This window comes from Poromitra crassiceps (genome assembly GCF_964638095.1).
Source record: "Poromitra crassiceps genome assembly, chromosome: 1".
In the NCBI taxonomy this organism is placed as follows: Eukaryota; Metazoa; Chordata; class Actinopteri; order Beryciformes; family Melamphaidae; genus Poromitra; species Poromitra crassiceps.
In genome coordinates this window covers 102,069,486-102,087,903 of record NC_139623.1, presented here as the reverse complement: position 1 = coordinate 102,087,903, position 18,418 = coordinate 102,069,486, and the positions used below count along the sequence as shown (strand labels likewise).

General features: G+C 42.7%; 1 protein-coding gene across 1 annotated transcript in view; it reads right to left on the bottom strand.

Annotated features, from left to right (window-relative positions):
- The window catches only part of LOC310772375 (seizure protein 6-like), a gene marked incomplete at both ends in the record, with an annotated part of 161,324 nt that overhangs the window by 37,007 nt on the left and 105,899 nt on the right, over positions 1 to 18,418 (bottom strand). Inside the window, 4 exons of the mRNA XM_083632160.1 lie at positions 1,946 to 2,140; positions 6,526 to 6,692; positions 7,702 to 7,870; positions 10,704 to 10,889. Of these exons, the coding sequence (XP_083488286.1) occupies positions 1,946 to 2,140; positions 6,526 to 6,692; positions 7,702 to 7,870; positions 10,704 to 10,889 (717 nt within the window). The remainder of the gene's footprint in view (positions 1 to 1,945; positions 2,141 to 6,525; positions 6,693 to 7,701; positions 7,871 to 10,703; positions 10,890 to 18,418) is intronic.

The following is an 18,418-nucleotide window of genomic DNA, read 5'->3' as shown; positions in this document are numbered from 1 at the left end:
TACTCTTTTTCATATAACACAAGTTTAGATGTTGAAGAACCCTAAAAGCAACATTCAGAGAAAATCGCACTGAAAGTTCATGAACAAGCTTGATTTGCCTTGAACAAGCATACTGTAGTTTGCTAACAAGTATTTAGTGTTCCTAAAACTGTTGTTATATTGAATGGAGTACGAGCATTCAAATAAGTATATCTTCTTCAGCTATTTTCAGATTTTAATGTACTAGGGTATAGACCAAATCAGCGGGGATGTTTACATTTACTTCCGGGTACCCCTGGGTCCACACATTATAATGGCAGTGGACGGCACAAACTGACGTGTTGAAGACAAAAACAGACAAAGAAGACAAAAATGGTTCGTCCCTGTTGTGTTGTTGTTTAATATCATTCATAACAACACTTTCACTAACGTTAGTGGAGACCAGACTAGCTAATTTACCTGTTGGACCAGACCAGAGTAGACTTGAAGCTAAATTAAATTAACGTGGCGTCAATAGCTCTGTCTGTAACGTTAACGAGTCTGCAAAAAAACAGCGAGTTTGACAGACAAACAAACGTTATTAGCATGCTAACACTACATAAAACAAACACAGAAGAAAGGCTAGATACGTCGGACAAGCATGTTTACCAACCGTTTAACCATTTAAATTGAAAGTAGTCGGCCGAAAACAACGAGAGGGTTTGACAGCATTTATTTGACAACACGCACATTAAACCTGCCGCCTTCCCCAAGTGGTACCCAGAAGTAAATTTGTTTACATGGTGACGTCACGGTGATTTGGTCTATTGGCCGAAACCCTAGGCTTGCCTGCAGCTCGGCTGCTGCGGGCTGATGACATCACTGTCACTGCTGATGTCACAATGCCTATGACATCACTGATGATGTCACAATGCCTATGACATCGTCAGTGCCTATGACATCATCAGTGATCCCCTGCTGTCACATAATATGCAGTGTAGGTGATTTCAAGACACAGCAGTTTGGAAATTGCACACAAAATCTAGCATGTAAATAATAATAAGGGTGCAAATATTCTAATGTGGAGGTAACATAAGGACTACATTGAAAATATGTCTATGCATGGAATACTGTGTGACTTCATAGGATAGAAGTTCAGTGTTAGCACTTACTGTAAAACACAATGGAAATCGACTGCGCCGGCTCCCTGACATGAACCGTGGAAGGTCGGATAGGCCTACTACTGTACCACTAATAGCTTAGTGACCATGACCCAGACCAGCAGGAATGTCAATTTCTTATATCTGGCTTTACTGGAAATATTTTCAATTTGACTGTGGTAGAATGACCATGCAGGCAAAAAATGAGTAATGTCAGTGTGCAGTGTGTGGGAAGAGGGGAGAGAGAGAGAGAGAGAGAGAGAGAGAGAGAGAGAGAGAGAGAGAGAGAGAGAGAGAGAGAGGGTGGGGAGAGAGAGAGAGACAGAGAGAGGGAGAGAGAGAGAGGGTGGAGAGAGAGAGAGACAGACAGAGATAGAGAGACAGAGAGAGGGTGGGGAGAGAGAGAGAGACAGAGATAGAGAGACAGAGAGAGGGAGAGGGTTTAGGGGTAAAGTGCTATAGTACTGTGCACAGTCTTTGTGGTGGGGCAGTGTTCCTCCCAGGGCAACTATTGTATTCCGTTAATCTTCAGGACTACTAAAATCTGCCCTTCAAGCACACAAGACAAAAGTACGTCATTATTACAATTTAAAGTGGAAAGTTATCAAGGATCAGAGGAAAGTAGCTTAGCATATCGTTAACTGCCAGTCGTCCTTATTATTTGAATACAAAAAAAAAGCTTCACGAGTCTTACAGTGATCAAGCAGACAATGGAAGTCCTCCTGGTCAACCGTGTTGAGTCGTATGTTCTTCTCCAGTGGAAAATACATTTTGGAAAATATTTAATGCCCCAGAATTACTCAAGCGGATGAACTCTGTTGACTCACCCCTGCAGGCGGGCTCAGTCTCATTCCACTGTGGGTTCTGTGCATCCACACACTCCATCACCACTGAGCCTTGCTCCAGAGTGTAGCCCGGGTTGCAGGAGAATTCCACCACTGATCCCACGCTGTAGGTGGAGTCGCTGCTGCTGAAGTTGCCGTACTTCACAAAAGGCTCATAGCACATTCCTTTTGCAAAAGCTTGGGACACAAACATGCAAGACATCAAACACAAGTGACTGGATACAGTGTATTGCATCAAACACAAGTGACTGGATACAGTGTATTCAAACACAAGTGACTGGATACAGTGCATTCAAACACAAGTGACTAGATACAGTGTATTCAAACACAAGTGACTGGATACAGTGTATTGCATCAAACACAAGTGACTGGATACAGTGCATTCAAACACAAGTGACTGGATACAGTGCATTCAAACACAAGTGACTAGATACAGTGTATTCAAACACAAGTGACTAGATACAGTGCATTCAAACACGTGACTGGATACAGTGTATTCAAACACAAGCGACTGGATACAGTGTATTCAAACACAAGTGACTGGATACAGTGCATTCAAACACAAGTGACTGGATACAGTGTATTCAAACACAAGTGACTGGATACAGTGCATTCAAACACAAGTGACTGGATACAGTGTATTGCATCAAACACAAGTGACTGGATACAGTGTATTCAAACACAAGTGACTGGATACAGTGTATTGCATCAAACACAAGTGACTGGATACAGTGTATTGCATCAAACACAAGTGACTGGATACAGTGTATTGCATCAAACACAAGTGACTGGATACAGTGTATTCAAACACAAGTGATTGGATACAGTGTATTGCATCAAAAACAAGTGACTGGATACAGTGTATTGCATCAAACACAAGTGACTGGATACAGTGTATTGCATCAAACACAAGTGACTAGATACAGTGTATTGCATCAAACACAAGTGACTGGATACAGTGTATTGCATCAAACACAAGTGACTGGATACAGTGTATTCAAACACAAGTGACTGGATACAGTGTATTGCATCAAACACAAGTGACTGGATACAGTGTATTCAAACACAAGTGACTGGATACAGTGTATTGCAATAGAAGCAGTGGAGGTTTTTCCAGTGAGGCATAGGAGGATGGTCCTCCTCTATTTTCTCAACGAGATGGGGGATTTTATATAATAATATATATTTTTGTAATAAAATATCAATCAAATGTGTTTTTTCTTAATAAAAATCACGCTATTCTTAAAATGCTTCAACAACAGTGACCCCTGTAGGGCACTGATGGAGCGGCATGCAGACAGAGTCTGTGCCAGTCTGTCATGCCCTGGTCATGCCCTCAGGGGGTAGAGGAGAAAAAAATCCTCCCCTAGGGTGTTTGATTCCCATGGTAATTTATCTCATGCTAAATATTATTGGTTGAAAACACATGCATTTCACAAGGAACAGTGAAATAATGTGTTTTTCAACCAATAATATTTAGCTGGAGCATAACCCGCCCTCACCAATCAATACCAAACAATTAATTTATTCAACCTAATTGGTTGTTGATTGGATAGATTGCTAAGGTTGACATTGTATCGTCCACTGATGAATGAGTCTCTCAACGCTGAATCAAGTTCACTAGCCTACTAGGAAGTAAAATCCACTTTGCTGTGATGACAGGAATGATTTACACGACACTGACGACAGTAGCAGCATATTATATTTCCCCCTTATTTTTATTTACTTTTTATCAAGCAGTAAGTGTTCACAAGCCAGACAGTCGTTGCATTGGATTACGAGCCAAAACGAGTTTCGAGTTGCGGGCCGCGGTACAGCGGGATACTGGGATATTTGCAAAGTCAGAAAACTGGGATATTTGCAACCTCATCGGCTGCACGCGCACCGGCTACAGACGGCATGGATATGCAAGTAAGTCAATTAAGTTCGAGTTATCCGGGTCTTCTACTAAATTCGGCGTCCACCAAGCAGCGCTACTTTTTCGTATTACCGTAAATTCCGGACTATAAGCCGCACCTTTTTTCCCGTTTTTTGGCCTTTTTTGGCCCCTGCGGCTTATATAACGGTGCGGCTTATCTATGGATTTTTTCAAAAAAAAAAAAAAAAAAAAAAAAAAAACTCTCTTTTTTAGCACTCTTTCTAACTATAAATCCACTTCTGTTTTAATTTCCTCTCTTGCCCTCTTTTCACCACACTGTATGACACTGTATGACACTGTGTGCACTGTAAATAACAACACAGGTGGTGTTGTGTTATGTTGTTTTGTTGAAATGTTAATAAATGGGAGCTTCCTCAAACAGCCAACACCTTACATATGGTAATTAAACATTAAAACACAATAAAAAAAAATAAAAAAAAAAAAAAAAAAAAAAACATTAAAACACCCGCGGCTTATAGTCCGGTGCGGCTTATATAAGAAAAAAATAGTCAACTTTGCAGGTGCGGCTTATACACCGGTGCGGCTTATAGTCCGGAATTTACGGTATATTGTTTTATGCTGAATAGCCCGCCATTTCCTAATAAAAATGGCGATCTTAAACTCCCACATTTTTTTACTGAATTTGGCAGCACGCAACTCGCCCCCTCCATGCAATGGAATGAAACGAAACTTGTAGCGTATGTTGGAAGTAGTTTTTGATTGATTTGTTCATCCATCAAACCTTTTAGTGACAGACTAACTGTAGCCTAAACTTTATTTTGAGGTGCATTACATTGCTCAGCCAGAAATTATTCCCACTTTAACTCTCTTTCTCCTGTGCCTAACGTTAAAATTAGGGCTGTCAGCGTTAATGCATTAATCGTGATGCGATTAGGGGCCGTACTTGTAGTCAAGCCGTTCGGTTTCCTGTCTCCTGCTTGTGCAAGCATGGAAGAGAACGACAGCAATACGCTTCTAAATGGCTTGTTTTACTTTAAAAAACTCGAAAAGTCGAGAGCCGTAGTTTGCACCTTGTGTAAAACGGAATTAAAATATCACTGAGGCGAGCGATCACCGTAGCTAGCGGCCAGCTAGCAGCCAGCTAGCTAGCGCGAGACTCATCACTCATTCTTCCTTCAGAGTCTCGGATGCGCGGGTCCTCTAATCACTGGGAGGTCGGCTCCAATGGCTTCACGCGATATACCGGTACACGTTATCAATACACAGTTTCCAATACCGAGCCATTATTCACATGGAAGTGCCAAAGTTTTTAGCTCAGACACAGCCTTCTTCGGCTGTGTCATTTTGGGTTTCGACTGCTCCACAGCGCCGCCGCCGGAAGTATCAGTTCTAGATATATTTTGTAGACATTGTTACCTCCTGTGTACATTCCACTTCTACTGAATTGAAAATAAATCTAAAATTCAAGATCACAAAGTACATTTATTTGCATTCATTTGATTCCTAATCACGACACACTGGTAAGAATGATTAATATCTCATTAAAAATGCTTTGAAATGCAAAATAATGGCATTTTAAACATGCGATACAAAGATGCGATTAATCACGATTAACTATAGTTAATCGCAAGATTAATGGCGATTAATAAAATTTATCATTTGACAGCCCTAGTCAAAATGCACCAGATGACATCCATCTTATTTGTCCTCAATCTGCATTGAAAATGTGTGAAAATTCACCTTCTCGCAACAGTTGTAGCCTAAGCTAGTGGTTTTCAAAGTGGGGTCCCCAGCAAAAAGGGGGGATTAATCTATGTTCACTATAATTCCATCCATAAGTAACACAATCACAGAATGTATGACTATTTTGGTCATGGGTTTCATATAATGTATGTGATAAAACATCTAAAAGCAAAACTCTTATCAGATGGGGGACCCTGGAACAAAATCTTATCTATATGGGGGTACGTGGTGTAATTTGTGTCAGTTTGCTTTTATAAGCATGTACTGTAAGCACCCTTATATGGGTGGTAGCACCATATAATTGTCAATATTATATGTATGCTTTGCTTTGTTTTCCAGCTGTGTCTGAGCTTGTTTGTTTTGTTTAAAAAATATAAATATATATATTATATAAAAAATATATATAAAAAAAGAAAAGTGGAGTAATCCTAATGCTAATTTTAAATGAGATATTCCTCTAAATCTGTCTTCAAACTGCGAAAGAGAAAAAAAAACGCCAGGCGGCGACCTGTTTCCAAGCTCACCAGCCGCCACTGAACAGAAGTAATGTAGTCTCATATTTAACATTCACAAAGATCAGATTTGTCTTCAACTCAGAGAATGATTTTGCCAATGAGGTGAGATCACTCCATTTGTTTCCGTGCAGTTTCCCTTTTTTCAGTTTTGTAGTTTTTAAATGTGTTTTATTATCCAGTAATAAGGCAGATCACTGCACTTGTATCAAGAAAATGACACTTGATTCTAGAAAATTCTTGAAACAAGCTGATTTGTACGGGAAGCAAGTGGAATTACCTAACACAGTCAGATTATTTTTTTTCACTTATTTTAAGAAAATTACAGTATGATTTTAGGACTTTTTTGCGGATTAGAATGATTCCGCTGATATGATCAAGACTCATAGAAACAGGTTGCACAATGTAAAACTGCATGTTGAACCTGCCTTCATATCGGATGGCTGCACCAGTGGAGGTGATTGTGCCGTCTGTGGTAAACTCTACAAACAGATAGCGCCCAGTACTGAGCACACCCTCATTGGGCAAGTACTCCACCTCATAGGAGTCGTACACAGGAGGAGAGTCGATGTTGTTCCCATTCTTAATCAGCAACCTGAACCACACACACAGAAGGGAGATGGGATCAAAGAGACCTAAGAGAGATTTTAAGAGAATCATAAAAAAGGAAGTTACAAGCTTTATGAAACCTGCTCACTGCTCCATCGGTGGCTGTAATAGCCTTGTGATAACATTCTCAGCCGCCCGGTACTGAGGTGATGACTTTGTCAAATGGCCGTTTGTGGCCATAGCGATGAGGATCGGCAGTTATATTGAAGGGAAATGTAATGAAATCGCTTCTCCCTACCTTCGAGTAGTCTCTGTAATACTTTCAATTAATTTGCGTGATGGAATACTGTTAATGGCTTAAAATGATAAAAGGCCTTTTCAGATTCATCTGTCAAACCCAAAAGATTTTGGTCATTCGGTGTCATTGAGAGATGTAATGGTCTATCCTAAGTTACGGTATGCTGTTATTCAGGTTTGGTGCCATCTATCAGCTCAATACATACGCACGCACACGCACGCGCGTGCGCGCACGCACACACGCACACGCACACGCACACACACACACACACACACACACACACACACACACACACACACACACACACAAATCCTCACACTCCCATGCTGGTCTTACTCTCGATGCCTGCTTGATTTTTGTAGTGCGATTCAAGATGTTTATTGTCACTCATGTGAAATTATTATGCCGGGTGGCTCCACATGACATAAAATATAAGATAAAGTGCAAAAAGCAACAAATATATAAATATTAAACATAGTATAAACAGAAAACACACAAGAGCAATAGGAATATAAATATCAAAATATAGTCCAAATGGAGAAAAAAAAACAATACAGAAACAGTAGCAAATGGCATTGCAGGGTGCTACGCTATAGTTATGCATCAGAATATTGCACAAAATATTACATGCAGTCACTCATACTGTATTGCACTCCAAACCTTTTGTGTGCGGTTGTGTGTGTATGTGTGTGTGCGTGCGTGCGTGCGTGCGTGCGTGCGTGTGTGTGCGTGCGTGCGTATTGTATTGTGTGTATACCTGTCATCGTCCTCTGCCAGAGCCACCTTCTCAAAGTGAATGTGCAGCCGGTGGCCCTCAGGAGCCTCCAGGACCCAGTGGCAGGTCAGATTGTTGCTGTAGTTTCCAGGGAAACCGGGAGAGACAATGCGGCCGTAGGTGGCATTTTTTATCATTCCTCCGCAGGACGCTAGATAAACAGAGAGAGGGCGACAGAGGAGACACAGAGACACGAGTTGGGTCGGGGGCTGAGATTGAACGGGAAAAGAAATGACACTGATTATGGTCGGGGGTTTTCGAGAGAAGTCTCTAGCCTGCCTGAGCCCAGATTGCATTGATATCCAATGGAGTGGAGCTGGCTACAGTGGGTGGCTCACCCGGCTCTAAGTGTGTGCGACTGTGTGATGGACTTGTAAGGGGATCAGCACAGCAGCATAGGTAACACTATCAGGGCAATGCAGCTGCAGGCAGACAGGGAGAACGGCTGGAAGTGGCAGGCGAGCCACAGCAGGAGAAGGATAGTCATGATGCAGCCCACTTCTAATTAAGGCAGTCAGGTCCAATGGCCTTGTTGTGCCCCGTCTCCAAAGAAACGCTCCCTGTGCTGCTAATCACATGCAAACACATTCATTTGGCCTCGGACTGTAACTGATCAACTCACGAGACGACAGAGTGAAAACGCTTATAAAGCTTCAAACCACCTGTTTAAGCGAACCTGAAGAGAACATGCTGACAAAATAGCAATTTATATGTGTCTATTATATTGTGCATCATTTAATGCAAAAACAGCGAAAAATAGTTTCTGGCTTATTTGTTTTTAATAATAATGCAGTATCATATTACTAGCCCAGGGGCGGACTGGCCGGGACCATAATTCAGGCCGGGCATTAGATACCATGCAGGCCAGGCCAACACACGCAGACACATGAGAAATTTGGGCCGTTTGAAACAAGATTTGGTGAATATAATGCTACCGTGATGTTAACTTACATGTTACCTATTTGTTCACTAATAGAATTCAACATTGCCTAGATAACTGCAAGTATAATATGAAGATGTAAAAACAAAAACATGCCTCTGTACAAAAGCTTCACAGCAAACTTAATTTAAGGAAGAGTGCAGTGTCCTGTCTTGGCTTGTCTGAGGTTAAATGCAAATACAAAAAAATCAAACTGCTTCAGTTCATCAAACTGTATTGTGCAGTCCTACTGATAATCCCATAAAGCACATTAATGTGAAAGCAATAAGCATAGCCTACATGTTTCACTTTATGCTCTGAAATTGTAGCCTACCTGAATGTTCCTGATTCTGATAAGTTCAACACCACCTCCAGCTCTGCAGGAGCACCTGCTGCAGTGCTAGTGCTGCTTCTGCCTCCTTCTCCACTTTTGTGAAGAAAACCCCAAAAGCAATCCAACCCATACTTTCAGTTTAGCCACTACTGTTTACATTTGACCTATAGAGACAGTCCGCATGTCTGGGAACGCCCACAAAATGTTAAACGGCTGGCGCGCGAGTGGGGTAAAACCGCCCATATAAATAATAAATAAATAAATAAATAAATAAATAAATAAATACATAAATACATAAATACATAAATACATAAATACATAAATAAATACAAATTAGTGTTAATTTAATTTATCTCGAATATTCTAGAGGCAATAGACAATTGTCTACCACTGATATTGTAGTTTAGGCCAAGACACAACATTGGCTCCTTGCTTTCCACCTCTCTGCACCTCTTTTCTTCTCCATTTTGGCACCATTGAACAGCAAGCCCCGCCCACCCATGCTGGGGTCTCAGCAGCTTCTGACTGAAGAGTTAACTCATTCCTCCCTGCCTGGCTGCCTGCAGCCTGCCTGCAATCTGCACAACTAGGAACACTTATACATACTGGCCTGCTGTTCAGTGAGTGGCCTGGCCTGCACACAACAAAAACAACAACAACAACAACAACAACAACAACAACAACAACAACAACAACAACAACAACAACAACAACAACAACAACAACAACAACAAAATTGCAGGCCATGCCAGGCCAGGCCACCGGGCATCTGCCCGAAGACCCCGATTATGCAGTCCGCGCCTGTACTAGCCTGGTAAACCAGCCCGTCACGTGAACTCACATTTCATTTGGTTCTGCGTGACGGTCTGGCCCCAACTCTTCACCCAGTCCTTAGCAGGGGCGGGAGCATGGGTGGGCGTAGTTGCCTTGACAGACAACTCCTTCAGCCAATCAGGGTCGGATCCAGTCAAACCCAAATCCACTCGCAACACAAACATGTTTTCCGCCGAGAAACTCCATGGTTGCGGCGATACTCCTGTACTTGTTTAATTGTTTTGTAATTCTATTTCTGCAATAACTGTACTTTATGGCTGTTTAAACTAGACAAACGCTGACATTACTCCTCGACGTGGACAGGCAGGGAGGCGGCCATTATTGTTTGCTAGTGGCATTCCTGATTGGCCAACTTGCCCTGTCAATCACAGCGCAGTCGCTGATTGGCTCTTCCGCTTCCGCAGCTTCTGCTTAACACCCTCCCAGGCCTTGGGGCCAGACGGTCTCGCAGAACCAAATGAAATGTGAGTTCACGTGACGGGCTGGTTTACCAAGCTATCATATTACAGTATTTCACAAAGATTCTTGGAATAAATGTATAACTGATCCAATGTTTATTCTTACAAGCCTGCCCTTCAGCCAGTGTTTCTGCTTGAATCTAAATCAGTACAAAGAAGATATGAATCCCCAACAAACAGGTACTTTATGCTGCAGCCAACATACAATAAATCCCAATTAACCTTGAGGCACAAGGAGACCAATAAGAGAGAGTCAATGTATGGTCTAATTAATTTCTGAGCTGTTGTGTTGTTGCTGTGGTTCAGTAGCACTCTGTGCTCCCTGAAGGAGGCCACTTCATTACCCTGACTTGAGAAAGTTTCCAGTGTTGATGCGCTGTTTGTCAGGCAACCCGGAACCCGCATTACTTACCCACACATCGGAACCCGCACTACTTACCCACACATCTGGGCTCCTTCCCACTCCAGTAAGGCATGGTAGCGTTGCGGCAGGTGAGCATTTTGGGGCCTTGCAGCTTGTAGCCAGTGAAACAGCGGAAGTAGGCTTCTCCACCAGCATGGAGGTGAGTCACCGACACTTCTCCACCAGCAGGCTCTTTGGGGAAAGCACAACTCAGGACAAAGGCTAGTGAGAAAGAAAAATATCAAGGGAAGGGAAAAAATGGGGAGGAAAAGAGGGAAGAGAGCTAGTTTATTTAACAAAATATTTATCCAATTTCAGTATAATTTTCCCCCCTTCTGTTTCTCATGTGGTTCTCTAGGCAATCTGGGAGGCCAGAGTCTATCAAGTTGTTTCTAAACAGGCAGTGAAATCATGATCATAACCACACCTTAGTCGAATGGGCTGCATGTTTAGAACCAATTCTCTGTTGTGGGCGCGCTCCCGTGAGAGCGGATCTTATCCACCCCAGCCCCTAGTCCAAGATCTGCATCGCTGGCATGTTGCTATTTTACAATTGTCTGTGAGACTGTGTTAAGCCTGGAATATGCTTGACGCTTTGGCCGGCCGCACGGAAATGAGAGACACGGAATCCGACGAGGAAACGTGTGGAGCTTGTATACTCTGTGTGGGTTTCTGCAGGCGGAATTGAGCGCGAGTCTTGAAAACTCCACTTTGTCCGCATCCGCGTAGTTACAAAATTCGGCGTGCGCACGGCCGGTCGAAAACCGTCCGCACGGAGCCTTGCGGAGGGGTGTGTCTGCTGATTTGACGTCACTTTTCCGCGCGGACACTCGCGTTCCTCACTGATGCGGAAAGCATAATGAGACCTTTAGGCAGAGTGGCTCTAGTTTAGCAGGTTGCAGCTTATAGTAGGGTCATCTGTGGCACTTCCGTGACCGTGGAGAGCGAAGGTCCGTTTCTCAATGGATTTGTCATCTAGGAGGGTTAATAAACAAATTTAGCCGGGGTGTATTTTTAAAAAAGGCGGGGAAAATATTTGAGAGACCAAAATCCAAAATGTCTGCCGTGGAAATGAACTTTTTAATGGTTTGACCTACAATGATGCACAATACATGGTTTCAGAGCTTATTCTGGTCAAGGAATACATATTTGGTGTTTATATAATGATTTGACTTATTTTTTACCTTCAAATCCAAGATGGCTGCCAATTTTGAGCTCTAAAAGGCAGTTTTTTCAAAATCGTCATAGAGCCTTCATATTAGGCTTGAATGACAGGTCTTCTCATGATGAGTTGAATAATACAGTAAAAGTACACAGAAGTAATCTCTGAGGTCATTAAAGTCAATGTTTGTGTGTAAACAACAGTTGCTGATTTGCGGTTTCCCATTAAATAGGGTAGGCTACTGAGAATATGGTGTCCAGTTCATCCCATCACATTTTCATAATGAACCAAAAACAATTTTGCACTATAGCCTAACATAAAATAGTATTCTGTATGCAAAGCTAGCAAGGTTAGTTGCTTGAGCTGAATTTAAAGGTCAACTCAAAACAAACAATGAAATTAACTTTGAAATTAAAACTGAATCCTAAGATACTAAATTTCATCAGCACACAGTAAAGGAAACTTGTCTTTGAACTCAGCTGACTGTCTAGTCCTAATCCCTGCTGTGCAATGTCCCTTTTCAGTGAAGTTTTAGTTTTTGTTAAGAGTATGGACTTTTAATCTTGACCTTGTTGGTAGGCAACGGCCCTTTTTCAGTCAAGCATTTTCAGATTAGCTCAGTCAGTCTGTGAAGCAGTCAGTATCAGCACTTGCGTGAGCTCGCTTTTTCTCGAACTAATGTTAACATTACACACTTTAAGACACTTTGTTTGAGGATATAAAAGGAGGTACGGTGGTGTAGTGGTAAGCACTATCGCCTCACAGCTCGAAGGTCGTGGGTTTGATTCCCACCTGGGACGATGTGAACGCTGAAGGAATGCGTGCCCGTCCGCATGTCCTCGAGTGCCCACCGCCCGGGTGGGGTCGTCAAAAGGGCCTTTCTGTGTGGAGTTTGCATGTTCTCCCCGTGCCTCCCGGGGGTTTCCTTCATATAGGAACCCCCTTCACCAAAAACATGCAATATCCTGGTTGCTAATGTGGTTCCTCCTCTGGTCATTAAGGGCGCCTGTTCAGAGGGAGGGGAACTGGTTGGAATAGTGTGAACCTCCCACGTGCTATGTCCTACCGGTGAAGCTTCCCCTGTCAGGTGAAAAGAAGCGGCTGGCTAACTGCCCATGTCTCGGAGGAAGCATGGAGCCAGTTTCGGCTCTCCCCAGATCGGCAGAGGGTGGAGTAGCAACCAGGATAAAGAAATTACGTTAGCACTAATGGGGGATAAAAATGGGATAAAAAATCGGGGGGGGGGGGGGGGCGGAATATATAATAAAATAAAATAAAAACTTTGTTTGAGGATATCAACGTTATTCACTAGTCTAAAGATAGTTCTACCATCAAGAACATATAAAACAAAAGCAAAAACAATTTTTATTTGCAGAAGTCATCATTGATATTTGGTGTTAGCTAACGTTAGGTAACGTTATTATTTTTAGCTAAAGTTAATGTTATCTGTCTCCACACTTCTGTCAACTGACATATGCATTTGCTTTTGAAAATAAACAGCGTATAACAGCAATATAATATAACAGTAATATAATAGCGAGTTGCTTTCCCTCCCAATGAAAGACAAAGCACACAATGTCCTATGAATGTGTCCTAAAATGTGACAAGCCTTGCAAGCCCACCGATACAATAAATCAAGGCAAATGGGACAGCTTACAATTAAAAGCCCAAGAGTGGTCAGGACTTGATAAATTTGATGATGTTTACACCACCACCTCCTGGGAAGATGGGCCAACCAATCGGTACATGCATTCGTCATGTTATATTTCTATTTAATCTTCAGTTATGCTTAAGCAAGCCAGGCTGTTTATTTTCAAAAGCAAATGCATATGTCAGTTGACAGAAGTGTGGAGACAGATAACATTAACTTTAGCTAAAAATAATAACGTTACCTAACGTTAGCTAACACCAAATATCAATGATGACTTCTGCAAATAAAAATTGTTTTTGCTTTTGTTTTATATGTTCTTGATGGTAGAACTATCTTTAGACTAGTGAATAACGTTGATATCCTCAAACAAAGTGTCTTAAAGTGTGTAATGTTAACATTAGTTAGAGAAAAAGCGAGCTCGCGCAAGTGCTGACACTGACTGCTTCACAGACTGACTGAGCTAATCTGAAAATGCTTGACTGAAAAAGGGCCGTTGCCTACCAACAAGGTCAAGATTAAAAATCCATACTCTTAACAAAAACTAAAACTTCACTGAAAAGGGACATTGCACAACAGGGATTAGGACTAGACAGTCAGCTGAGTTCAAAGACAAGTTTCCTTTACTGTGTGCTGATGAAATCTAGTAGTCTAGGATTCAGTTTTAATTTCAAAGTTAATTTCATTGTTTGTTTTGAGTTGACCTTTAAATTCAGCTCAAGCAACTAACCTTGCTGGCTTTGCATACAGAATACTATTTTATGTTAGGCTATAGTGCAAAATTGTTTTTGGTTCATTATGAAAATGTGATGGGATGAACTGGACACCATATTCTCAGTAGCCTACCCTATTTAATGGGAAACCGCAAATCAGCAACTGTTGTTTACACACAAACATTGACTTTATTGACCTCAGAGATTACTTCTGTGTACTTATGTATATTATTCAACTCATCATGAGAAGACCTGTCATTCAAGCCTAATATGAAGGCTCTATGACGATTTTGAAAAAACTGCCTCAAAATTGGCAGCCATCTTGGATTTGAAGGTCAAAAATAGGTCAAATCATTATATAAACACCAAATATGTATTCCTTGACCAGAATAAGCTCTGAAACCATGTATTGTGCATCATTGTAGGTCAAAGCATTAAAAAGTTCATTTCCACAGCAGCCATTTTGGATTTTGGTCTCTCAAATATTTTCCCCGCCTTTTTTAAAAATACACCCCGGCTAAATTTGTTTATTAACCCTCCTAGATGACAAATCCATTGAGAAACGGACCTTCGCTCTCCACGGTCACGGAAGTGCCACAGATGACCCTACTATTATGCTCCGGTGCCGTGGAAGGTGCAAACCATTATATGTCCCTGTGCTATTTAATAATTTCATGAACGGACGTAGTTACGTGGCTGGATTATTTGGAAGAGAGACAAATTGGTGAGTAAACAAGTAGTAGCCTAAAAATGCTATAGTTTCTTTTATTCCATCTGCCAGTTTGAAAATTTAACAAGGAGATGATACTGAGCATTAGGCTATTGGGTGATAAGTGCCCGGTATTAACGTTCACGTATATTAATTAATCGTTCACGCATTTCAATGAATTAAACGAGCAAACTCACGAACAGCGTTTAGTAGGCTATATTCGCTTTGATCATCAGTCTGATGCAGCGGTGCCCAGGTGGGAGAGGTCAGATGAGAGAAGCCGCTCACACACTCCTCTCTCCACTGTCGTGTTATTGCCCAATGCCCACACACGTTTTAAGCAGCGGTTTTCATCAAGGCAATGTCGAGGAAATATTGGCTAATATTTGTGTCCGCAAATGCAGATAGGAGCGTGCATGTTGTCTGTGTTTCAATAATGAATATGCATCCCAAACTTGTCCAGAATGACGTGCTGAACAAATTAGCTGTAGGCATATTCCCACTGCAAAGTCGATCTCTGAGAACATTGGAATAAAGATCGACTATAGAGCTATAAGAATAGAATACTAGAGAAATAAATGCATTTGAAACATTTATTTAGATCCAGAGCAGATAATTGTAGCCTATTCTGTTCCTTTCATGCGCTCTCCATATGCTCGCCTCTGTAGCAGGCAGCCTGCACTGTGCCCCAAACCAGGTCGGAGCTTCTCCAGATTAAGTGGTTTATTGAGTCATGTCTGGCAGGGTAACTGGGATAGCCGGACCTGATTCTACGCTTATAACCCAGTGTTCATGTTAAGAAGAGGCTTCAGACTCTGGGACAGATGGCCCATATTTTGGGGTTTCCGGTGTAGAGTGGATGTTTGCGCCAAGATTTCGGCCGTGCGCCATGGTTTTTGTTTACAGTCCGATTGATGCGAGAATGGAGTTGGAGTTGATGGATTCTTGGGGTTTCAGCTGCAGACAGCATGAGACGTCATCGGACTGTAAACAATGACTGAAGCGGAAATCTTGCGGCAAGGGCTTAAATTTGGTATGGCAAGGTATGGCAGCCGCCATACCTTGGCTTCTAGCTGAATTTGAAAGAGAGAGAGGGAGAGCTTGAGAGAGAGAGAGAGGGAGAGCGAGAGAGGGAATGAGAGAGAGAAGAGAGAGGGAAGGAGAAAGAGAAGAGAGCGAGGCGGAGAGAGAAAGGATGTGTGGAAAAAACTCACAGCACCTGCTCGTTAAGGAGCCCGATCCACGTGCATCTCTTTCCCCCTCCCTCTCTCTCTCCTCCTCCCTCTCTCTCTCCCCCTCCCTCTCTCTCTCCTCCTCCCTCTCTCTCTCCCCGTCCCTCTCTCTCTCCCCCTCCCTCTCTCTCTCCTCCTCCCTCTCTCTCTCCCCCTCCCTCTCTCTCTCCTCCTCCCTCTCTCTCTCCCCGTCCCTCTCTCTCTCCCCCTCCCTCTCTCTCTCCTCCTCCCTCTCTCTCTCCCCCTCCCTCTCTCTCTCCCCCTCCCTCTCTCTCTCCTCCTCCCTCTCTCTCTCCTCCTCCCTCTCTCTCTCCCCCTCCCTCTCTCTCTCCCCGTCCCTCTCTCTCTCCCCCTCCCTCGCAGATGTTTTTACTGCCGTTGCAAAAAGCAGCGAGTGACACGGGCTAAAGTGCGCATAAGCTGTGACACCATTAATTCTGTCTGAACAGAGATCGCACTTACATATTCAATTGTGTTGTTTGTTTGCGGTCTTTCTAGCAGTTGACTGGCGGTTTTGTAGACAGAGTTACCTTATCCAGGGGCAGCTGATGCATTAATCCAGGGGTGCTGTATACTACCAAAAATTGGGCTGGGTGATTTGCTTGAAATCAATATCATGATAGGATTTTTCTTGATATCATTACTGTTGTTCATGCGTAGGATGCTGTAGTTAAACTCAGTTTATGGAAATAAACAAACACCCGACAACAATAAAGGATTCTCTAACAGGGATAAATTCCATAGTGTAACACAGCATTTTGCAGAGGGTACACTTCCTCACACCATAGCTATACTATAGCCTATTATTGTTTTTACTGATGTAGTGTGTTGGTCATCTTTAACACAAAGTAGGCTGCATTAACTCATTGAGTGCCAGCCACTTTTGGAGAACGGACGCTCCCAGTGCCAGAGTTTCAGAGCGTTTTCAGTGATTTCTCGAGGCCCACAGAATATTGTGTGATATTACTATGTAAACACCGAACACGCACAAAGAACGATGAGACTCTATTGTATCAGCAGCAAAAAAAAGTTTATTGATATCATTTTCCGTTCTTTACTTATCAGCCGGAGAAGATAGGTCAAAAACAGAAAAAATTGGCGTTTCCATCTAGAAGCTGAGATATTGAGCCTTTTGTGAAATATAGCATTTCAAGCAAATCACTGACTCTGAAACTAATATTTTCTGACCTGAAACATCTGAACAGTAATTTCCTTCAATATAACAGCACCCCCACCCCCCCTCTACTGCAAACTCCTCCTCCGTGGGTGTGTCATGATGTTGCTGCTCGCTCTGAGTGCTGCTTGTGTCAGGCGAGTCTGCTGCCTGGATGGCGGCCGCTCGTCGGGGCAGTGTGGATCGGGCTCGCTCGTTTCTGGGGTTTCAGTTGTGAGCTGTGAAGCTGCGTCCGATTCTGGGCTTTCTGCTGCCCTGCGTGCCCCACCCCCCTCCTCCTCCTCCTTGGGAGTGTCTCTGGGCTGCTGCGTTTGCTCTCGCTCTGCTTTTGCTCTGACTCTGCACTGCACGCTGCATCCCCCCGCTTTTTCACATCATGTCGCCGGCTCCCAGCTGAGAATAATGTAACTTTTCAGAAAGACGCTGGTGTCGCCAACTAAATCATATGGAGGGGCTATTGCAGCGGAGACGGAGGGGCTGTGGCAGCAGATTGACTGCTGTTCACAGGCACAGCTAACGTTATGCTTCATGCATATCGATGCGATTTCCGTTTCCCCATTACTTCTTCTGTCTTTTCTCCTGGCCTTTCTCTAATCTGGAGAGCACTGTCGCCACCTAATGGGTCCCTAAAATAGCTTTTACACATTCAACAGCCACCATACTTTCACAGGAGATGGATCTGGCTTTGATGCACGTCCCACCGTCAAAAAACGCAATTGACGACTTTAGTCGTCTTTGGCACTCAACGTTACTAAAGCAATTGACGACTAAAGTCGTCATTGGCACTCAATGAGTTAATGTAACTGCTTTGTGGTCAATTCTTAATGTAGGCTAAACATTCATATTTTTAGATGTTTTAGTTTAGAAGGTTCATTGTGCAATTTACAGTATTCGTTTTTATGCACAGTCTGTGAGGTCCTGTAGTGCTTATCACACAAAAAAAGCTAACACTAGCCTACATGTAGGCTATATCATTCACTGGAATTAAAAATGTGTTTACGTCATATAACTGAATTGCATATCAAAACAACTCACCAAAATTGACTATTGCACAACTGATTTCACAAAAATGTTCCAAACCCCTTCAACCTTCAAATGACGCCACTGTCTTGC